Raw genomic sequence first — 23,773 nt, 5'->3', positions numbered from 1 at the left:
GACATTGTAAGGGCCTTACCAAGTACTGAGTTTTAAATATAGTGAAATCTGTATCTATAAAAAAAATAATAATAAATAAATAAAGTAGTGATGAGTGAAAGTGATAATATGATATCTTATAACTATAAAATAATATGAAATTATCTGATTTCTATTGGTAAAGGTAGTGCTACTATTACTTGTGGTTTATTGTCTATATTTATAATTAAAGGAAATGCTAAAGTTCAGTTAGAGGTTAGTACAAGTAAAAATACATTTTTTTTTTAAGTTAAGGTCACAGACACCCCCTGCATTCTCCCTGTGTTCTCCTATTAGACCCCAGGTTAACAGTACCTGGTCTACCAAAAAAATCTGTAGAAAAGCAGGCAAAAGACATGAACAAATAGTTCATAAAAAGATATAAAAATGGTCTTTAAACATATGAAAAGATGTTCCTTGCACTTAAAATAAGAAGACTGCAAATCAAAATTCCACTGAGAAGCCATTTCTCACCTGTCAGATAGGCAAAAATTCAAAACCTTGACAGTATACTCTGTTGGCAAAGCTGTGATGAAACAGACACTCTCATCTATTGCTGTGGGTGTGCCTAGTGGTACAGCCCCTGTAGTGGAGAATTTACCCTTCAACCCCAAAATCCCACTTCTAGGAATCTGTTCTGATGAATCGGCTCCAATATGAAAATACACACGCACAAGACTAATCAGTGCAGCGTTGTTTATCATTGTAAAAACGCTTCAATGTCCAGTCATGCAGATTGGTTGAGTGTAGTGTGGTGTGTCCATGTACTGGAGTTCTCTGTAGCCATGAAATAGCATAAGGAATCAGATCTCTGTGAGCCAATAAGGAGAGATTTCCAGGAAATACTGTTAAGTGGAAAAAAAAAAAAAGCAAAAATAAATTATTATACATCATATATTATGTTTTGTGTAAAAAAGAAGGGGAAACAAGTATACGTGTATATATTTGCTTATCTTTACAAAAAAGAAACATAAGAAGGATCAGCTAGAAAACAAAGTTGATTACTTGTAGGAGTGAGGGCATGGGTGGGATAAGGTAGAACGTTTTGGGGAGGGCATGACACTTCCCCGGGCATGCCTTTTTGATATAGTTTTGACTTTGGGAAATATGTTAATATTTTCCATATTCAAAAAATAAAATGAAATCAACAAAGGATGGGGGAGCTAACTGAAACAGATGAACTGTACTTCAAATGAATAACACAGTTACACTGAAGGGGATGTAGAAAAAACTAATTCAAGTAACTTATGAATGTAGTATTTGACTATATACCTTTAGTGGTGAGTAGAGTTGGGGAAGAAGCATAAACAGTACTGAACTCTTTTTAGTAGGCTTTGCTTTTTGTAATGGTGTGGGCAAAACAGTTCTGAAACTAGCTTAGATATGTTACAAGATTGAGCAAATGAGTAAATGTGTTGCTGTTGGTGGAACCAGAGTCCTCACTGAGGAAGAAGGGACATGCAAATAGGGAATGAGGGAAAGCAAGAAAGAACCACTACAGGGATGGGTTGGAATCGGAGCTATTGGAATCATGATTTCTAAAACTTGTATGTGTATGTGTGCATATATACATGTGTCTATGTATACATGTATGTATGTCATAGTTCTGTGTGCAGAGAGGGCCTAGAAGTAAAGACACCCCACTAGCAATGTGCATATCAGGACTCTTCAGAGAAATGGCTGATTCTAGGGCAGGACAGGGTAAGGATAAAATGAGCTTGGAACATCTAGTGCTCAAAGAAGATGGAAACATGTTACAGGATATAGGAACCAGCTTGAAGGGGCTTCCCTTGGCCAGATCTCAGACAGTTTGTGCACCAAGATAATTAAGAACAGCAATAAAGCGTAAATCATTGAAAAAATGGGAATCAATGGGCACATCCACGTGGGAGAAAGATAAAAGGAGAAGGGAGGGCATTTGCTTCCAGCAGAATGCTAAATGCCAGTTGGTAAATGTGGAAGCAGTTGGAGTTGGACAATCATCTTTGCAACCTTCATAGTAAAAATTGGCTCAGGCCAGAATCATCAATGAATGTTAAATCTAGGGGGTATATTTTGATTTGCTTATTAGTTGCAAGGGGAAAAAAAGTAACTAAATGAAGAAATTGGACAATACCTTGATCAGATGATCAAAATTAATGTCACTGGTATTCTGCTTTCAGTGTGGGCAGAAAGTTCCTACCAGACCAGCCTCTGTACAGATAACTGTAAACTTTGGACAGAATTTTGAAAACCACTATCTGAAGACATTGGAGAGTGAGTGACCTAAAGGAGGCAAATTCTGGAAGGGAGTCTACACTTGGAACCTATTTTTACTACTTTTAGTTCCTATTTTTACTGCTTTTAGCAGTCAGTGCCTGTGGGGTAACTAACTGATAGAAGACACAGTCTTTCTGGCCTAAGGAACTGGAGGACAGAGTTCAAGGTACCCAGCCCCTGGAAAGTGAGGGGAGAATCTTAGGAAGGAGAGAGACAGAGAAACTCATCCCCAAATTCTATGTATAAACTGCCCAAGTCTCTGGCTAAGCCCTGAACCATGTTTTCTTGGGCAGACTCTAGACAGCTCAGCTAAACGTAAAAGAACTAAACTGAGATTTAGGCAGCTGCCCAGAAGACAGAGTTTGCAGTTTGAGCCAAATCAAGTTATGTAAAGCAAAGCAAAAAATCAACACTCTTTGGAGGAATATAATAGAATCCATAGTATCCACAAGATAACATTTACAATATCCAATATATAATCCAGAATTCACACCACCAGTGAGCAGCAGATGAACATCCTGTGCCTCTAGATGCGATAGCCTGAGGAGGATCACCTATGTAGCATTCCATCCAAGAATGCATCATCTAAGGACACATCAGACAAATCCAAAAGGAAGGACCACTCTGTTAAAAAACAAGAAAGGCGCAGGGAAGGAAATGTATTCTTCAGAGATATCAATGTCATGAAAGTCAAAGGCAGAGAAAATGTCTCAGATTAAAGGAGACTAAAGAGATACAACTAGGTGCAACATATGATCTTAGGCTGGATCCTTCCCGGAAAAGGAAAAATGCCCTGAAATACATTCTTGGGCAATTGACAAATTAGAATATGCAAGAGAGAGTAGAAAAAAATATCAATGTTAAATTTACTGAAGTTGATAACTTTGCTGTGATTGTGTAAGAAAATATCCTTTATCATCAGAAATACACACTGAAGTATCTAAGTATAAAGAGTTACGATGTATGCAATTTACTCTTAAATGGTACAGAAAAAAAGATATACACAAATATGTGTATTTGTGTAGTGTAGATAGAGAACAAGAGAGCATAAGCCCAAATGATAAAGCAAATGGGGCAAAATGTTAGACAATTAGTCATTCTGGGAAAAGGGTATATGATTGCTTTTTGAACTATTCTTGCAACTTTTTTTTTTTTTTTTTAACTAACCAAGTCTTACTTTAGGAAATAGATTTTGGAGTAAAAGGTTTTACTTATGTGCTTTATTCCAAACAGCAAATGAGAAGCACCCTCTGTTGGATGGAATCTGACTCCAGCTACATTACATAGTTGTCCGCAGTGGCCTTTATGACATTTTTCTTGCGATTCTTGTCAGTTTAAATTTAAAATGCATTTATAGGCGCATTAATGTCCTGTAGCCCCATACAAAGAATTAAATGTAGTATGTGTTTATTTTTCCTCCTGTTTTGTCTTAGAGGTCACTGTTTTTGCTGGTTTTCATGTATCTGATGACCTCGCGTTACCTATTACCTGCAGGGTTTTATGTATTATTATCAGTAAAAGTTAATTCGTTTATTAAATTTATTCTGAAGCAGAGTCTTTTCCTATAGATTTATAGAAATTGTGTTTTAATTTTAAAACCTCTAATTTTTTTTAAGATGCTACTTATAATTAGACCACAAGACTGTGTAAAGAAAAACCAAAACAAGCTTGTCACACAGTGTAACATGATCATTCTTCCCAGTTTGGGGTGATACTGAAATATGTGTTGTCTCAGAGTGATCAGGGGCTTTAGCTTCCCTTCTTGAAGTGTTTTAATTAGAAGATAAATTTTGTTAGTAAAAAGATAAAGATACTTTACTTGTGCATGCTTTTTCCATTGTAAACCATTCCTTCAGTGGGCTAGACCCCTCAAAAGATTAAATTCCTTGCAATTTACTTGACTAATGTCCATCTGTCATTTCACCTGGCATTTTGATATCCATGTCTTTGAACTTTACATTGTTTGGACATTATTTACTTGTTTAAATATTTCTTATAATACCTGTAATACAGATAAATACTTTTTTTAATCTCCAACAAGGATTTATTAAGCAACTGTTGGGTGACCAGTGCTATGCTGCATTCTATAAGACAAATAAAAAAATGGAAAGAAGTATAAAATTTAATTCTGTATAGTTCACAGTCAATTGGGAGGGACATATTTAAGTGAAAACGGTTTTGTATATCTAAGGTGGAATACAGAAGAAACCTTGAAGTAGCATGTAGAGACTGTGCATAGAGCTGTACATTTCTAGACAAGGGGACAGTTGTTCTAAGCTGGAATTAATCTTTGATTCCTTCTCATAGTAAGCGGTCCTAGAACTAAGACTTTGAACAACGTCTTGGTTTTGGATTGATGAGCTGGGCAATTTAGTACATGCCAAGAATTAGGGGTGAGGAGATTTGGGGAAAGGAGAATGAGACAGTTTTGTTAGAGGGTGTTAAAGAAACTGGTTTAACTGGACTGGACAGTAAGAAATAAGATGATACCAGTTGAGGACTTGCCTGGTGGCACAGTGGTTAAGAATCTGCCTGCCAATGCAGGGGACACGGGTTCGAGCCCTGGTCTGGGAAGATCCCACATGCCACAGAGCAACTAAACCCGTGCGCCACAGCTACTGAGCCTGCACTCTAGAGCCCACGAACCACAACTACTGAGCCTGCGAGCCACAACTACTGAAACCCTCATTCCTAGAGCCTGTGCTTTGCAACAAAGAGAAGCCACCACAGTGAGAAGCCTGCACACTGCAATGAAGAGTAGTCCCCGCTCTCGCAACTAGAGAAAGCCCGTGAGCAGCAACAAAGACCCAATGCAGCCAAAAATAAATACATAAGTTTATTAAAAAAAAAAAGATGATACCAGTTGATAGAGGGCTCAAGACCTACTTAATAGAGCAGTTTGGACTGAATTTGAAAAGCAGCAGATTCTTAACTGACCCATCACAAGGGTGGTGATTCAGAAAGATGAATCCGACAAGGATGTGTAAGATGAATTAGGTTAGGGAGAAATGAGAGTAAGGGGAGACAACCGGATGGGAGCCTACTGCTAATTTAGGTTTGAGTTGATGAAAATTTAGGTTAAGATGGTGGCAATAAAATGGAGAAAGGCACATGTGAACGACGTTTTGATGTTAGAATACAGATAAAGTTGCAGGAGGCTGGGGAAGGGGAGGGGGTAGGCAATGACAATGAGATTGGTCTAGAGAGAAGCGGTCAGACGCCACAGAGCACTTTCCTTGGAGAGGTGAAGCGTTTAGAGGTGTGAGGCGGTTTGGGGTGACATCTTGTCCATTCAGGGAAGGCTGGGTCAAATGAAGAGTTTCCACCCGCCCACCTCTTCAGGACAGGGGAAGCTTCCAAGTGTTTGAAGCAGAAGAAAAAAGACAGTAGTGAGGAAAATAATAATCTTCAACTTTAAGAGCTTTCAAAGACTTCTTGCACCCGCAGGTGAATGTTCTAATAGTTTCTGTTGCACGTTGCTTCATGGCTGACTTGCTTATTTTTACTTCAGATCCAGAAGCAGCAAGGCCTAGCAATTCCAAAATCACCACCACGCTGGGTCTGGTCGTCCATGCTGCAGGTAGGGTCAGATTGCAGTGGAACCCCTTTCTTTTCTGTCACACAGGGACCATCCACATGAAATACTCTAGGGCTGGCCTTTTGGGGAAAGGGTTGCTTAATGAAGTCCTCCAACAGAAGCATGACCCCTGGCATACTCAGTGTTGGGGTTGCAATAAGAATGGTTCTGTATTTCTTAATGGATGAAAATAATTTGTGGCACATGAAAAATACATGAAATTCAAATTTCAGTGTCCATAGTAAAGTTGTATTGGAACACAGCCATGGCCACTTGTTTACGTGTTATCTGTGGCTGCCTTCACACAATGGTAGAGTTGAGTAGTTGCAAGAGACCAAATGGCTCACGAAGGCTAAAATACTTCCTATCTATCCCTTTAACAAAAAATTTGCTGACCTCTGCCGTAGGATCTCATCTGCGTAAGAGCCTACTCACTTCTGTACTCAGTAGCCCTGGTGCTGGGTATCTACCCAAGTGCCAGGTGAGGCAGAGGTAGGCTGTAGAGTGTTGAAGTCTCAGCATTGCTGACAGGGCATGCCTTCGAATCATAACCAAAACTAGTGCCAGTGGTAGGGCTCTGTAAATGACAAAAGCATGTGCAAGGTGACACACTCTTATCTGGACTTTCTAGTAAAACATACTTTTCTAACAAAAAATTCATCCATTTCAACCACTATTTACTCATTACGTATAAATCATCTATGCCAAGTCGCGGTGTCTTTATTTTGTTTCTTCATCTGCAAGATGCAGAGACGCTTCCTTTGAAATTCTTTGATATTTCTGTTATTACAGTTTGATTGATTAATCAGTAGATTTTTGAGCATCATACTTTTCCAACAACAGCAACAATAACTGACAAATTGAATATTGAATAGCACCTATGCTAAGCTCTTCACATATGTTACCTCATGAAAACCCTAGGAATACATACTTTATTGAACCCATTGTAGAAATGAGAAGGCTAAGGTTCAGAAAGGTTAAGTAACCATCCCAGAGTCCAGTCCAGCTCTATCTCACTCTAAAGCCCACACAGCCACTCACCACACTATTATAGTTGTTATTTATAGTTATAGTGTTTTATGTTTCACTTTTTCCAAATTCAGCTGACGGTGTTGCTTTGGGAGCAGCAGCTTCTACTTCACAAACTAGTGTCCAGTTAATTGTGTTTGTGGCAATAATGCTACATAAGGTAAGCAAAATTTTGGTGTAAGATTTGGTATTGACTACATTTATAATTAAAATTTCTCTTTGGTCATTCTGTTTTTCTGGAATGGAAAGTATTTTTAGTTATTTTCGTAATTGCTGTTCATTTTAGAGAATTGAATAAATCTGTTCATAGCTGGGTCTTTTGCTACCATTTTCTTAACCTTATACTTGAAGGGGTTTTATTTTTTTATGGTCATATACACAAACTGTTAAGTCCTCTACAGATTTCTACATTTCATAGTAATTTTTGTTCATAAATATTCTTCCTTTCTTTATACTCTTTTCTTAACTATTACACAGACACACACACACGCACACACACACAGAAATGGGATATTTTCTAGCTTAGAACATTAATTCCTAAAAGGCAAAGCCCAGACTTACTATTATGCCTAGTTTTCTTGTATGAGAATTCAGTCAAATTATATGTACTTCCTAATGTAGAAGCAATCCAAACTTCCAGAGTAATAAGGGATAGTTTTTCTTTTCCAGGCACCAGCTGCTTTTGGGCTGGTTTCCTTCTTAATGCATGCAGGCCTCGAGCGGAATCGAATCAGAAAGCACTTACTGGTCTTTGCACTGGCAGCACCAGTTATGGCCATGGTGACATACTTAGGACTAAGTAAGGTAAGTCTGACTCGTTCCTAGCTTATCTCGACAAGTATCTAATTCTTTGCGATCCACTAGAAGGTATAGTCTCTTATATTGAATTTTTCAGTTAAATTACCCCCTCAAAATAAAGATAAAATTCGAATTAAAAACCTATACAAAGTGTACATCTTAATTCCAAGTCAATCCTCTTCATAAATTTAGAGCATTTCCTTATTCATTTAATTCGAAAACTTCTTCCCCATCAGTTCCAAAAATACTTGCACAAATATATGATCTTTAAAATAATACAACTTAAACCTTACCAGACATGCTAATTTTATTTGACAGATACATAATAAGTCACAACAGAATGTATTTAATGTTTTCAGTAGGCACAGGAAGTGTGAGGGACAAGCTTGCAGCAGCTTTGAGAGCAGTAAGGGATGAGCAGAGATCTCTGAATTCAGCTAAGACTCAGATTCTTCTACTGCCAGCTCTCATATCACTGCATGTTACGTACCCAGGTCTTCGTCATTGCACTGAACGTAGCTCCAGACCCGAAGTGGCATGTGTCGCTTGTCACCTCAGAGCCCGGGCATTCTGCTCTGTTGCTCCAGTTGGACCTTTCCATGCTTTATAATTTTGTCCACTAGGACTGCAGTTCTTAGCAGCAGCCTTACCCATTTTACTTGAATATCAATTGGCAGGCAACAGGAGGAAAATCTTAGAACCAAACCAACTCAGGGCTACTTCCTGGAAACCACTTTCCCCCACTGTCTCTGAAGGTCACTGATTCTTCTGAGCGTCATTCAATTCGTATTTGATATAGTAAAATTTGTATTGAAAGGAACATATGAGAAATGAGATGGTTAAAGAACGGTTAAGTTCCTGTTAATCAAGGGTTAGTTGATCTGGATTGCTAACACCTGATTGTGAGCTTTATCTTCTTTTAGTCAATGAGCAATACATAGTTCCCTTTTAAATATTACCCTATTGGGACTTCCCTGGTGGTCCAGTGAGTAAGACTCCACACTGGCAATGCAGGGGGCCTGGGGTCGATCCCTGGTCGGGGGACTAGATCCTGCATGCATGCCGCAACTAAAAGATCTCGCATGCTGCAACTAAGACCCAGTGCAGCCTAAACAAATAAATATTACCCTATTTATTACTGCATTGATCAATATAAGTTTTTAGAACTTTTGAGAGGAAGGTATGATAATTTTGGAGGCATGGAGTTACATATTACATTTAGGGCATGTTCTTAAATTTTCAATTAATTGTCTTAGTAGGTCCACTTTTTTCATTAAAATAATTGAAATGAATTGTATAAAGATTAGCTTATGAGATATTTCTAGGCTCTGTGAAGGCAGGTACTGTGTCTCGATTACCACTGTATCTCAGGCACTGGCCTAGAGCCTGGTGCATATGGCATATTTGTTAATATTAGTAGAATAAATGAATGAGTGTATGAACTTTGATATCTGCATTAATGCTGTTGATTCCATCTTAATAATATAGGCCAAACCTGTTCAACCAGACTTGAAGTTTGTTTGAAAAAGTAATTGTATACATCACCAATAGTCTTAAACCCTTATTTGGAAGCTTCCCATAAATAACAAGATCGTTCTGATCTCAGGACATCCCCAGTGCCCCAGATAACACGAGTTATGAATATTGGGTATTTTTTTATTGGGACTTCTTCCTGCCTCTGAATTTTACTTGACTTAATTTTTCTTCTCTCTTTATCTTACTTCACAGAGCAGTAAAGAAGCCCTTTCAGAGGTCAATGCCACTGGAGTGGCCATGCTTTTCTCTGCTGGGACATTTCTTTATGTTGCCACAGTACATGTCCTCCCTGAGGTGGGCGGAACGGGGCACAGCCACAAACCCGACCCCGCTGGAGGGAGAGGCCTCAGCCGCCTGGAGGTGGCAGCCCTGGTTCTGGGTTGCCTCATCCCGCTCATTCTGTCAGTAGGACACCAGCATTAACTGTTGAGGGTCCAGCCTCAAGCCATGGCCGTTTTCCATCCAGTGAGAACAGCCGGCACGTGACAGCTGCTCACTTCCTCAGTCTCTTGTCTCGCCTTGCCCATCTCCACCCGTAACCCTAAAGACTCTGGAGGGAGGTGAGATGAAAACCTGGAGTAATGGAAAGCTTTTCGAGTAGAAACAACACACTGCGAAGGATACAGACATTCCGTTGTGTTGTCTTTTCAAGGGCCCTTGGCATTTTGAGTTTTGTTGTTTCCCTTAACCCTATTCTCAGGGAAGATGGAATTTAGTTTTAAGGAAAAGTGGAGAACTTCATACTCATAATGAAATAATTTTGAAAGTACAGTATTCTGTAATTAAGCTAAATCTCTTTCCTAGTTTAGAGGCTCTGCCACTTTAATCCATTGATTTTTAACATGGTTCTCACCGTGTATGACTGGTGCTTTAGCATCTATGCCACATCTATGCCTTGAATGAAGGTCATAATGCCCACTGTCTTAGATGCTAAAGATAAGTAGTTCATTTGGGGCTAGAGTCAGGAAAAGGACGGCAAGACACATGGAAAGCTGACTTTATACTTGAGAGAGAGATCCACTGAAGAGGGTATGTCTAGAGAGTCTTTTAAACACCTCCTTCTGCACTTGTCTCTTTAAAGAGAGCCTGCCATTCCATCAAATGGAGGAACAGAGGTGGACTAGCTTTTAAAGAGGCAACTAGTGTTTTATAAAACATTTCTTTTCAAGTTCCCCTTTGTGTAGAGTAGCTGCCTGTACAGCACATTCTTTATAGAGGAGCCAAGTTCTATTAGGTAGGCTTTCCTTAGGCATAGGCTTTCCTTCAGGAACAGTCAGATCCCAAAGTATCTTTGGAAATTAAGGGGTGTTAAATTTTAAGTGAATTCGGATAGTTACTGACATCTTTGTAGTAACCTTTTTAAAAGTAAGATTACCAAAACCTATGTTGTCCTTATTTTGTCTCTTTAAGTATTTATCTTAGCAGACCAGCAGTCCCTCTGGCAAAATACTTGGTGCCCCTTGGGGACTGCTAGGTCAGCGTCACATAAGCACCTGTAGCAGTGAAGAAAGTCAAGATGTATCATAAATGGGAAGTGTTTGCCTGTTGATTTAAAGCTTATTAAAATCATGTCTTTTGTCTCTTCATCTTTTCCATGCTTTTCTCCTAACTTTTCCCTCCAGCCCTTCCTCCCTACAATTTGCTGCTTACTGCTGGTGGTGATGTTAATATTTGTGAGTTGAGTTCTCGCATCAGGACAACCACTTCTTGAACTGTGATGATGAAGACAGTATCGTGTCTGTTCTTTATTCCTTTTAGTGAAGTTACCTTTGTGTCAAATGCAGCTTTATTAAGCCCTTAAAATATCACTTCCTCATATGTGAGATGACACAATCACTAATATTCTGGTAATTTAAACAATTGAGATAGTAAAAGTGTTAAGCAAACTAGGATAATTTTTCCGTATTTGCCAAAATCCCTGTAAACCTTGTGTTATCAAATAAGTATATAATATATTGTTAATTTATTTTGATTTTCTGTACCATTTCAAAACACGTTACAGAAAGGGGGAACCAAGACTATTTTCGTCAGGGCATTGGATTTAGGAGTTTGTAAAACATTTTATATGACACGTAAGCCAGCACGCCCAGGATATCTTTATCTCCTTCCTAGATTTGTTACTGGGTCAGCAGCTGGGGAAAAAGAACTTGAGAGCCCTCTGCTGGCTGTAGACCAAAGTAGCATAAACAGGATCTGGTTCTGGATAGTAGCTGGCAGCCATTGTGTACAACATTAAAACCAACGGAAGGTACAGTATGAAAGTCTAAGTGACTTTCCTGATAACAACTCTGACTTAGGAGAGTCATAGGGTTTCATCTGGTCCTTCAAAGTGACATGGTTGCCTTGATTCTCCCTGGAAATTTACTTTGTTAAGTAAATAGCTAATTTTAGTGTCTGGTTCGGTTTGGATAGTGGCACTTTCTATCATATTGTTGTGTGCAATGATCAGAAATTTGTTCTGCTGGCCAAAGCCTCTTTCAGCAGTGCCTTGCCATCACACTGAAAAGTTTGGCTAGAATATCTTGCTGGGTAGGGCCTTGAACTCTGGCAAGGATCAGACCATCTAACTTCCAAATTTGCCTTCCCCTCTGGACCTCACATTAACAAGCAAACCTTTCACGGCCTATCAGCTCTCAAGAGCTATGGGCTTTCCCAGATTTTAAAGCTGCTGCCTCGGAACCACTTAATTCCCTCCTGGTCAGCAGGCAGAAATAGCCATACTAATCTTAACAGGGCTCAAATGCATCTCCAGGCAGCAAGGAACTGAGCAGCGTGGCAGAAGCCTCCTTCACGGGGGAAGAACTTGCTCATGGTGGGCAGTGTCCCAGGAGAGGTCACACTGATGGTCACTGTTGGCACATTTCAGTTCCATTTTCCTCTTGTTTAAAACTGCCTCCTTCGATGTGGATGCCTTAATGCTCTCACACATTTGGAAACCTTGGCAATACTTAAGTTGCTGCCGTGATTACAGATGGAATTATTGGCTACCAAAGAGATGCAATTGATGATGAAAAGCATGGTCCTTCCTTCCTCATAACCAAAGTTAATCTGAATTGCAATTTGACTCCCTTTCCTCGGTAGGGATAGACTTTCTTCAGATCTCAAGTGCTCTCTTAAATGGCAAATTAAGTTGAAAAACACTACTGATGCATTCCCATCACTTGTTCGCCAGCAAATTGCTTGTCAGTTCCCATATCCCCAAAGTAACGATGTTCCAGGTCTGATGGCTTTCCTGTGCATGCTATTGCCAGATTTCATTTTTTAGGCAAAGGTTCTGCACTGGAGTGTAGAGAGTTGGAAACAGTACCACCTACAGAGGCTATGTGTTCTCTCTTCCCCTCGTCACCTTTTTATTTCCCTATTCAAAACAGCCAAGTCTGTTCCTGTATTTTGAATCATTAGAAAAATGAGAGAGGCGGCTGTTTTGAGTGGTCAGTTCTGTGTAGAAAGGAGAAAATGTAATTGTGTTTTTTACCGGCCTATTTCTAAGTGTTACTGCCTGGTTTTTCTCTTTTTCAAGGATTAGAACTCGGAGGACATGCCAGCCTCTCAGACACACGGTAGCTAGGTACTGAACATGGGAACTGTATGTATGTCAACAGCACAAGCCCCTAAAGAACGTTCCTGTCTATGGGGCCCCCAAGCTCCTTGGGAGACTGAGAATAATGACCGGATTCATCCAAAACTGCTGTAGGGCAAGGCAAGAACTCTCTATAGGTGTTCCACAGGGGTACCTTCCTTACATTACAAAACTTCTGCTCAATACAGAATGGTCCACATAACCCAAAGAGCACTGTTGGAGATGCTATGAAATTAAAAGCAGTGATGTAGCTCCTTTGTACCTGAGACATCTAGATTCACCTGAGGAGACCTGAGGGAAATGTATGACTTGCATGAAAGGGCTAGAGAACCATTAGGAATTTTCTAGATATGCCCAGCCTAACACAAGGAGATTGGCTTTGATCTGTTTTCTCATAGCATCTGCTACCAAGTTGGAAGTCTCGTGGGACAATATTGCAGTTCCCCTGGTTCAGTAGCCTGAACAGTGATTTTAAATGTCCCCTTTTCTGGATCCTTTGTAAACATGAAATCATTCCATGGATGGCTGCCTTATAATTTTGTCTCTTTCCACTTTAATTGTGAATGGTTTAAAAAAATGTTTTTGCTGTTTTCTGATTTATTTTATGATATTAAATTTTTATTAGTGCATACCTTATGTGAGTGGTTCATTACTTATCCTCTCGGCAGTTTTCTTTTTCTGTTTGATGACCAGACTGGACCCACATTCGAACATCAGAAAAGGTAATGAAAAGTTTTGAGGGGCAGTGGAAAGATGTGTCTATATGTACATCCTTTAGGGAAGGAGGGAAGGAAAGGAGGAGGGGAGATTAAGCACTCAATACACTATCTGCCCCAAAAGATAGCAATTTATTGACAGTTTTTTTCCATGGCCATTGTTGTTAGCAAATATTATTTATGAAGGTAGCCATCTAATCCCAGAAAAGAGAAGCAGGCCAATAGATCCGTCACAGTGGGTGCATTTCAAAGGGCACAGTCACTAATATGAGTGTGTAGACGCTATGAACAACTGACTCTGGAAATAGAGATTTCAATAGAAGTGCAATTTGTGAATTTTATAGGTGTTTTCTCCCTCTGTAGACTTTAGTACTAGATCTCATTTTTTAACTGATATACCGATAAACGCTCTATATAGCAATGTATCATTTAACTGTATAGCTTATGTTTGTTCATTAGATTTCATTATTACTGGTCTACTTTGTGCTGACTTTCTATACGTATCACATGTGCTACAGCTAGTTACAAAGATTGTGCCCAGAGTGTTACATGTTGCCTGAAAACCTTTCCTCATAAATAAGAAAATAGGCCAAAAGGACATGGTATTTATGATTCCTGCTATCTCTTATGGAAGCTTTCAGGTGAAGTGCCTCATCCCTCTTTTGCCTTAAGCAGTGGTTGTGAAATCTTAGGAAGCCAGCATTATTAAGTAACAGCCCTTTCATCCTACTGCCCTGAGATCAAAATGTATATAGATATATGTATATATATATATACATATTTATACATATGTCTATATACAGTTTTAGCCAAAATAGCCAACAATCCTTATTCTGTTTAATTTCTAATTCTTACAAGCTAGAGCTGCATCCTGCAGTGTAGTTTTTGTGATGTAGGAAATGAGCCTGCTTTGTGTCCCACTCGGGTCGCTCCATGTCGAGAATGCCCCTCCTCCAGCTCCCTCACCTCCTCCAGGTCTTGGTCCAGAGTCTCCTTCAATTAGGCCTCCTGTGACCACCGTATTTAAAACTGTAATCTGCTCGCCCCCGCCCCAGTGTTCTTTACCCGGCTATTTCTTTTTCTGTAGCACTGATCACCTTTTAATCTGCTTTATAATATATGTCTTTGCTTTGTCCCTCTTCCCTGCTGAAATATAAGCTCCAGGGAGCTAGGTTCTCAAAAAATATGTTGTTAAATGAATTGGTCTGCCCTGAGGGGGCACTTTTTTCCTGATCTGTGCTCTCCCCTCCTTTTCCCCCACCAGCTTCTGCCCTGATTCGTGGCAGAATCAGCTGCTGGCCTTATGTGTAGCTCCGCCTTTGTCTCACACTGAAGCCAGGGCTGCTTGGGAGTTAGCAAAGGGGCGGGGAGTCAGGGCAGGAGACTGAGCATATAGGTGGGCAATTAACTGGGTTCAGGTTACTAATCCAGTACTAACTAATGTTAGTAAGGTACTATGTGACTGATTTAGGGATCAGAAAACCTGGATCTCCTTTCTGGCTTAGCTACTGATTTCTTTTGCAATGATACCCATTGCCCATTTCTGTAAATTTTGGATAAGGACGTGAGTGAAAGCATGTGTCCCAGTCTGGTTGCCTCATTCATAAAGGGATCCTGACAAATTCTAGAGCCATCAGAGGAGGGAGCCCAGTGGAGAGGGGATGGGAAGCCAGGGCCTTGGAGGCGGTGTAGAAGGGACTGGATTGTTTACTTATGGCTGGAATGCTCTTGGGGACAGAATTTGATAACCATCACCAGATACTTCAAGGGCTGTCAGGTGCAGGATGGTATAGATACCGTATTCTCCAGTGGGTGGAACAGGAAGTAGACTGAGCCCCCCACCTCTCCTCCCCTAACCCACCTCTTCCTTCAGCAGGGTTAACAGCCCTTCCTATGGACCAGGCACTCCTCAGAGCTGAGTGTACAGAAGGCAATAAGGGTCAGTTCCAGTCCTTAAAGAGCTCATGCTTCAGTGAGGCATTCGAACAAGGAAACAGTTGCCAAGGCAATGCTGGGCCCTCAGAGAACACCTGGGGGCAAGGAGCCCAGGGTGGGCTTCAGGGAGAACATCAGAGGGAGACAGCACCTGCGCTGAACTCAAAGGCGGAGCAGAATGAGCTAGTGAAGGTGGGGAAGAGAGGACCCACGAGGGCAGAGGCCTGGTGGCACAAGAAGCTGGACTCTGCCTAGGAGGGGCCACGGCTGGAGGACAGGGGAGGTGAGAGCTGGTGTGCAAGACATGCTGGCTCCCTAGATGACTTCGAAGCGTCCAGATTTGAAATCCTACAGGTAACTGGGCCCAGCCAGGGTCTTTGTACTTCCTGCCTCAACTGCCACTCCCGGGTGCAGTCCGGCTGGCCTCAGCTCCTGTCACAACACGATGCCTTGTGGAGGTAGAAGTCTGCACTCTGGTGGCTCTGCTGGCACCTCAAGGTGGGGCTTGGTGACTTTCCCTCCCTCATCCCTGCTTGTCTTCCCCACTTCCTGCCTGGGGCCCAAGGACTCCCTCCTTCCACTTCTGAACATCGGTGTTGGTTGTATTCAGAGGACCTGACCCGGGCTGGGAGGGGTGCCCCATCTTCCTTCTCCCTTCACTTCTCCCTCCCCAACTCTCTGGTTTACTTAAGGAGACTTGCCCTGGATCAGGAAGCGTCCTGCCCACCATCTTCCTTTGTTACCACTGTCTCAGCAGAGCCTCCACCCTCCACCTCTTGTTTCCTCCACCCCTCCAGCCCGTGTGAAATGGGTCTTCCCCTGCGCTGACGGTGGGGTGGGACTGGGAATGTGAGTAGAACTGTGTTACCTTCTCCTCTTCTGTCTCTGCCTTTCCCCTGCTCAGTACTTTGAGAAATCAGAAAAGAACATGCTACTGGACCTAGAAGAAAGAGTCCAAGGATAACGTGATGCTGAGAGTTGGAAGGGCCCCTTTTGATATATGAAGGGGCCCTTCATGTATCAAATAATCATATATGATATATATGAAGTCACAAACGTTTCAAAGTAACTTGCCCAAGGTCTTTTCATTGAGTCAAGATGGAGCTACCACTGGTACCCAAGCCTCTGGCACCTGGTCCCATGAACTGCTGGCTCTGTTCTAGAGGAGGAACCAGCATCCTGGCTCTCCCTCAGACGTTCTGGGAGTGTGTGAGATTGTGACAACAAATGGCTATGGGCTTTTTGGTCAGATTGAACACCGCCCCCCGCCCCCTAATAAAATATTATATTCAATACTTGTTCTTAGAAGCCAATTAATGTTTACATTTGAATCCACACATCACCCACGAGGGGGAGCCCTTTGTACCTTCGGTGTTTCTGAGCAGCGTGCTGTCCTCAGCAATGCCGTTGGGTACCAAGAGCCCGCGTCAGTGCAGTGAAAAGGCTGGCAGGGCAGGAGATCCTTGGCCACCCCCAGAAATACATCACATTGGCAACCTTGAGTGTGAGCAGTTGTTTGGCAGAGAGGGTAGAAGCCTAGCAAGAGGCTGACCCTGCTGACGAGAACAGAACTGTCTAGTTTAGTGCAGTGGCCTCTCGGTCTCAAGATGTTTAGAATGGGGATTTGCCCGGGGACAGGGCAGTCGGTCTGCGCCCACACATGCTCTCCTTTGGCTCCCCCATCCCCTTCGTCCTTCGGCTGCTGGCTTTGACCTTACCCGTGGTGCCATTTACCCCCCTCCCTTCCCCCTCGGGTTCCCCTGCAGGCAGCCAAGCCCTGCCCCTTAGTATAGGCGTCTGAGACCTACCCCTGCTCATCGGAAATGCAGTCCAAGTGGAATACAATTCGATAAAAAGAGGTAAGTGTTTCAGTCCTCAGAAGGGATGGCATCAGAGAGGGCTTCACAAAAGAAGAGTCATTTGAGCTGAATCTTGAAGTAGGATTTGGGGAAGTTAAGAAAAATATTCTAGACTGAGAGAACAAGTGAAAAGAAGATGTGAAAGAGCATGGTAGCTCCTCAGAATATTAGAACTGGTGTGGCTGGAGCAGAGAATGTGGGATAAGGTGACAGGGGGTGACCCTGACAATAAGTTGGGACCAGATTGTGGAGGGTATTAGTCAAAGGTCAGGAGCTGGCAGCTGAAGTTGAAGGAATGGAGACCCATTCAAGAGTTTTAAACAAGAAGCTCACATGGTCACCTTTGAGTCTTGAGAAGATCATGTGAGTGACGGTGACAAGCTGAGATTCCTTCGGGGATCCTGCTGCAGGTGGGGAGTCATTTGAAAAGGCTTTTCAGTGGTACAAGTGGAAGAGGACTGACTACACGAAGCAAGCTGGGAAGCCCAGAGAAGTCCACTGATTGTCCTCAGTTCACGCAGCTAATGGCAGGACCTGGAATGAAACCCACTTTAAAGCTAAAAGCAGGCGACAAGCCTGCCATCTAAAGATTGTTTCATGGCCATTCTCAGCCACCCCGCAGATTCTGTTCTGTAGATGAGGGTCAGCTGAGGGCCTGAGAAGTCAGTCTCCACTCAGTTGGCAAACTGAAACAAGAAACTGCGGCATCTGAACAGGGGCCAAGTGAAGACAAATGAGTTCAGTAAGCATTTGCTGAGCGCCCACTACACGCCCTGGACGCTCTCTTCAAGGAGCTCACAGTCTGGAAGGGACATACACAGAGAGAAAACTCCAAACAAGGCAGACAGACACGTGCTAGGATGGAAGGATGGGCAAAGGTCCACAGGAACCAAGAGGAGAGTGTAGTTTCAGCTGAATTGGTTCCATACCCTTTGGAATCCAGGGCAGGAGCCTGAATGATGGAATTAGGGTTGGAGGAGGAAAAGAGCTTCTATGGAAGAGATTTGATACTATAGCAAGGCCTGGCCTGGAGCCCAGATCTTTTCTGTTTCTTCTGCTTCTTGGCCCTATAGGCATACTTGTGCTGGGCCCAGCCATCAGACTGACACGGGCACCGGGACAGCTCAGGGGACCTGGAGTAGAAGTGTTCCTGGGTCCTTCACTTGGCATCAGCCTGGCCTGCTTGCCTGAGGGTGGGGTCAGGGACAGAGAGGGCTGGGGGCTGAGGAGATGGCACTATGGGAAGAGCTACTTTTGTCCAGGTTGCTGGGAGCTTTTGAGGCCCAATCAGGATGTGGCTCCAGGGAGACCCTTGTCACTGTTTACTGTCTGAGGATGTCTTCCTGCCCATCCCTGACTGGAGTGGGTTAAGTAAGACTCTGTGTCTGGCTCGCTCTGGCTGAAGTGTAAGATCAGAGAGCTGGATTCATGTCGGTACTCACACATTTAACTACCATGGGCTGGTCAATACAACAGCCATGCTAATACTTGTTTCATGGAACAGTGGTGACCATCACATGAGCCTGAAGATTATGGATAAAAGCAACATCATGAAAATGTATGTTCTTTTTCACAGTAAAGGAAACAATCAACAAAATGGAAAAATAAAAAAAAACTATGGAATAGGGGAAACGATTTGCAAACCATTTATCTGATAAAGGGTTAACATCCAAAATATGTAAGGAACTCATACAACTCAATAGCAAAAAAGCAACCTGATTAAAAAATGGGCAAGGGACCTGAATAGACATATTTCTAAAGAAGAAATACAGATGGCCAACAGGTACATGAAAAGGTGTTCAGCATCACTAATCATCAGGGAAATGCAAATCAAAACCACAATGAGATAGCGCTTCACACCTGTTAGGATGGCTATTTTCATTCAGACAAGAGATGAGTATTTGTGAGGATGTAGAGAAAAGGGAACCCTTGTACACTGTTGGTGGGAATGTAAATTGGTACAGTCACTATGGAATACAGTATGGAGGTTCCTCAAAAAATTAAAAATAGAACTACCATATGATCCAGCAATTCCACTTCTGGAATATATATCCAAAGGAAATGAAATCAGTGTATTAAAGAGCTATCTGCATTCCCACGTTCATTGCAGCATTATTTACAATAGCCAAGACATGGAAACAACTGAAAGTGTCTGTTGATGGCTGAATGGAAAAAGAACATTTCATACACACATACACACACACACACACTGGAATATTATTTTACCATAAAAAAGCAGGAAATTCTGCCATTTGCAGCAATGTGGATGAACCTGGAGGACATTATGCTAAGTGAAATAAGTCAGACACAGAAAGACAAATACTGTATGATTTCACTTATCTGTGGAATCTAAAAAAGTCAAATTCATAGAACCAGACAGTAGAACAGTGGTTGCCAAGGGCTGGAAGGTGGGAGAAATGGGGAGATGTTGGTCAAAGGGTAGAAACTTTCAGTTATAAGATGAATAAGTCCTGGAGATCTACTGTACACTTAATAATACTGTATTGTATACTTGAAATTTGCCAACAGAGTAGATCTTTTTAAAAATATTTATTTTATTGACATATAGTTGATTTACAATGTTGTGTTAATTTCTGCTGTACAGCAAAGTGATTCAGTTATACATATATGTACATTCTTTTTCATATTCTTCTACATTATGGTTTATCACAGGATATTGAATATAGTTCCCTGCGCTATACAGTAGGACCTTGTTGTTTACACATCCTACATATAATAGTTTGCATCTGCTAATCCCAAACTCCCAATCCACCCCTCTCTCATCCCCCACCCTTGGCAACCATAAGTCTGTTCTCTGTGTCTGTGAGTCTGTTTCCAACAGAGTAGATCTTAAGTGTTCTCACCACACACACACAAAAACAGTAACTCTGTGAGCTGATGGATGTATTAACTAACTTGATTGTGGTAAGCATTTCCCAATGCATGTGTATATTAAACCATCATATTGTACATCTTTAAAAAATCATACTGTATACTAAATATATACAATTTTTATTTGTCAATCATATCTTAGGAAAGCTGGCGAAAAAATAGAAACTATCAGAAAATGTGTGTTCATTATTAGGAGTCTATCCCTGAACACAGCTGAGAGGCTGGAATTTTACAGTGTAAGAGGAGTTTTCTCTTCAATTCTGCGGGAACTTGGAGCCTTAGGTGAGTTGGCAATTGAGAGAAAGTTACTAGAAAAAAGGGGAGAGACTGAAAAAAAGGTCCAGCACTTTCCCAGACTGCACCTCACTCGGCAGTGTGCTGCGGTGTGACAGGTGTGGGCTTAGGATTCAGACCAAATCAAGTATCTCCATCCTGCCTTTCCCTCATTCAACACGTATCTGAGGGTCTATCATGTTGCAGGAAATGACTAGCTGGGTGACCTTAGGTAGACAATTTTTTTGAACTGCATTTTTTTCATCTGGAAAACTAAAAGTAACACACACCTCATCGGGGCTGTTTCAAAAATGAAATGAAATAGATAAGATGTAAATCATATATTCAGAACACCATCTCTGTATTTGAGTCTGTAGAGCACTAGGTCCCTGAGTTTCCACCCCAACCTACTTCCCGATAAGACTGGGCAGCCCCGGCCCACACCTGGGCTGGGGCAGTGGATTGGCACCCAGCTTGTTTTGTCTTCTGCAGAACTATCTGCCAGGCGTTCAGCACTCCCACCAGCTGGAGTGGAGAATGGAAGCAGAAACGGCGTCTCCCAAGGCTGACTTCGCATGATCTGGACTGGTTAGTTGAGGGAAGCAGAAGCCACTTAAGTACCTAGTGGACCATCAGACTCGTGCTGTTTGTCTCAGGGCAGTCTTTCCACCTCTCCTTAACTACCAGTAGCTAAGCTCTGTTCAGATGTCCTGTCTGCAGAGGGAATGGGCAAAGATGGCTTTCTCTTTGCTGCTGAAGGTTCAGCACTTGTGCTCTATTTCTTCCACGGAAGAAACAGAATGAAGATGGTTCTTTCCCAGGAACCACCTGGGCTCACCCAGCCCTTCTCCTTGGGAAGGACTTCCTTAAAAATGATTCCAGGTATCCTGCCTTTCTCCCACCTATGGCTCATCCCCAGTCCTTCATCACAAGCAGCTAAAACTGGTACTGACCTGATTAAGCAGAAGAGGAATTAATTTATTAAAAGGACATTGGCAGGGCTAAAGAACCAGGGCTGACCTGGGGTGAAGCTTCCGGGAATGGCATCCAGAACCATGCGGCAGAAGCAGCCTGACGGGGAGGCTGTTGGTGCTGCCACGTGTGTGCTGCCAGGAGCCCAGCTGCCTGTGACTGTCCGTGCGGCCAAATGCTGCTCGCTGCGTTGGGCACGCAACCTTACCGCCACAGCTGACCCCCAAAGCAAGTCAGATGCCTCCGGTACTTACCCTTGAGAAACTGGTGGCTGTGCATTCTCTTTCCTCAAGTTTGTCACCTGCAACTTAGTCCTGTCCTGGTGCCCCAACCAGTGAGCTCCACACCACAAGCTTGTGACCCAAGTTTTCTAGCTTCCATCTGGAAAAAAACAAAACTCCTCAAGTGGGAAGTTTTCCAAGCATGAAAACATGTGTCAAAAATAACCCCCCAAAGTGTGAAATGTCCACTTTGTAGGCTCTCCACGGGCTCTCATCATCTTCCTAGTCCTGTCTCTTCCCAGCTGGTGGACCCAGGCCCTGGCCCCTGTGTTAAAGCTGTGCCTGAGATGTTCTGCAGGGAAACATGAGCCACGAGGGGCACAAGGGAATTCAGATGGGCCCCTTTGGACAGTGAGAAACAAGAGGATGTTGCCTGGGCTTGGGAACCCAAGACTTGGTTATGGGAAGGGTGCCAGGGTGTGGAAGCCCTTTATTAAGCCCCTTCTTAACTAGACTCATAACGTGTTAGGCCTGGGAAGGCCTTGGAGGAGCATCTAGTGAGGATCACAAATTCAAACGCCTGAAAGGAGAAGCCAGGCAGGTAATAATGAGCGAAGCAGGCTTAGCAAAGGACTACAGGGGATGGTTGCTCTGTAGAGAATGCCATTTTAGACATTAAAATTTTAAACTTTTAAAAAGGCGTGCCAATGTTGATAAGAGTCTGAGGGTGGTTTGCCTGGGTCAGAGTGAGGATGGGAAGTTGACTAGCAGCAGCATGAGGGAACTTTCTGGGGCGATGGAAATGTTCTGCATCTTGCTTTGGGTGGTGGTGACTTGGTGTATACATTCATCAAATTAACTTCATCAGATAAATACCTGAGATCTGTGCGTTTTTTCATATTTTAATTACACCTCAATTTTTTACTTTTACTTGGGCAAATTAATAACGTCTGCCTATAAGGTGATTTGGCACTCAGGCTACCTATTTGCAAACTTCTGCTCCAGTCTGACTTCTTTATCTTACAGCTGAGGCATCAGAGCCCCTGAGGGGGTAAGTGGTTTTCCCAAGTGCGCGGAAGAATCCTGACTGTTCAGAGATAGCCTGCAACTCCGCGGCCAAGAGTAGGATGACTGCAGCGTGGTCCAGTCGGCTGCCTCTCCGAGCAGACTCACTTCCCTGCCTTTGGAGCGGTGCCTGCACGCAGCGATGCTAACAGAGCCTCTCCGCGGGCGGTCCCCAGGGGCAGGACCGACGTCTGCACCCGCCGGAAAGTGAGACGGTCACCTAGAGGCCCCGAGAGGAGCGGAAGTGGATGGAGCGCCAGGCCCCAGGGAGCACGGGCCAGGCGTGCAGATAAATCACGGACACTAGCTGCACTGACCGTTCGGGATTGGCACTGAGTGCCAAATGCCGACGCAGGCAGCCAAGTTCTGGGAAAAGAAATCCGATCCGGGCGCGGCAGCGGTGGTACAAAGCGAGACCCAGCAGAGCAGGCGGGGAGAGGCTGACAGCCCCGACGGAGCCTCCTCTCGGGGCGGGCGCTCGGGCAGCGGCTGAAGTCTTACCTGGCCCCCGCCCTGCCCGAGAAGGGACAGGCGTCTCCGCTCTACAGGAGAGAAAACTGAGGCTCACCGCAGCTTCACGGAGTCATGTAAGGACTGAGGCGGGATTCCAAGCCCGATCATCTGCTCTCCCCCACCCAGAGCGAGCAGGGATCTGCAGGGGTGACTCCAAGCCCGTCACAAAGCAGACGTGTTCCCGGTTTTGATGTGGGCGCTGCAACCGAGCGGGAACCCGGGGGAGAAAAGGGCACGCGGGGTCGGGGCGGGGAAGTGCTGGGGCCTCGTCTCGGGGCCGGGCGACCCGCCGGGACCTTCCGGACGCACGGAGCCCGGCCCTCCCGCCGGCGCCCGCACTGATTGGCGCTCGCGGCCGGCCTCTAGCCAGCTCACCTGCCCCTCCCAGCCAATCGGGGCCACCAGAATTGGGGCTGTCTCAGGGAGGGGGGTGGGCGATGCTGCTGGCTGGAGGCTGAGCCTCCCTCCCCGCCGAGTTCCCGCCTGGCCCGGCGCAGCCCGCAGCCCGAGCCGCAGGCTGCGCGCCCCTC

The 23,773-nt window shown here is 43.4% G+C and overlaps 1 protein-coding gene and 1 long non-coding RNA gene across 6 annotated transcripts in view; one reads left to right on the top strand and one right to left on the bottom strand.

The window, feature by feature from the left end:
* SLC39A9 (solute carrier family 39 member 9) overlaps positions 1 to 13,428 on the top strand; it is a 49,905-nt gene extending 36,477 nt beyond the window's left edge. For 2 of the 3 annotated variants that reach the window (XM_082384416.1, XM_082384417.1), the window contains 4 exons: positions 5,789 to 5,857; positions 6,958 to 7,043; positions 7,553 to 7,687; positions 9,410 to 13,428. In XM_082384416.1, coding sequence (XP_082240542.1) covers positions 5,789 to 5,857; positions 6,958 to 7,043; positions 7,553 to 7,687; positions 9,410 to 9,640 — 521 coding nt within the window. In that variant the 3' untranslated portion in view covers positions 9,641 to 13,428. The remainder of the gene's footprint in view (positions 1 to 5,788; positions 5,858 to 6,957; positions 7,044 to 7,552; positions 7,688 to 9,409) is intronic. The other variant, XM_082384418.1, reaches the window with a different exon arrangement.
* A 6,872-nt stretch (positions 13,429 to 20,300) lies between these two features.
* LOC309625225 lies at positions 20,301 to 23,730 on the bottom strand. 3 transcript variants are annotated; one of them, XR_014242401.1, is made up of 3 exons: positions 23,299 to 23,730; positions 21,699 to 21,825; positions 20,301 to 21,057 (listed from the first exon to the last, which is right to left on the bottom strand). It is a non-coding gene; the product is annotated as an uncharacterized lncRNA (long non-coding RNA). The 3 variants fall into 3 exon arrangements; XR_014242400.1 differs by having other exon boundaries at positions 20,301 to 21,825; XR_014242402.1 differs by having other exon boundaries at positions 20,301 to 21,825; positions 23,232 to 23,312.
* Positions 23,731 to 23,773: the final 43 nt, after the last annotated feature.

This window comes from Balaenoptera borealis (assembly GCF_965194805.1).
Source record: "Balaenoptera borealis genome assembly, chromosome: 3".
In the NCBI taxonomy this organism is placed as follows: domain Eukaryota; kingdom Metazoa; phylum Chordata; class Mammalia; order Artiodactyla; family Balaenopteridae; genus Balaenoptera; species Balaenoptera borealis.
This window is presented reverse-complemented; position numbering and strand designations above follow the sequence as displayed.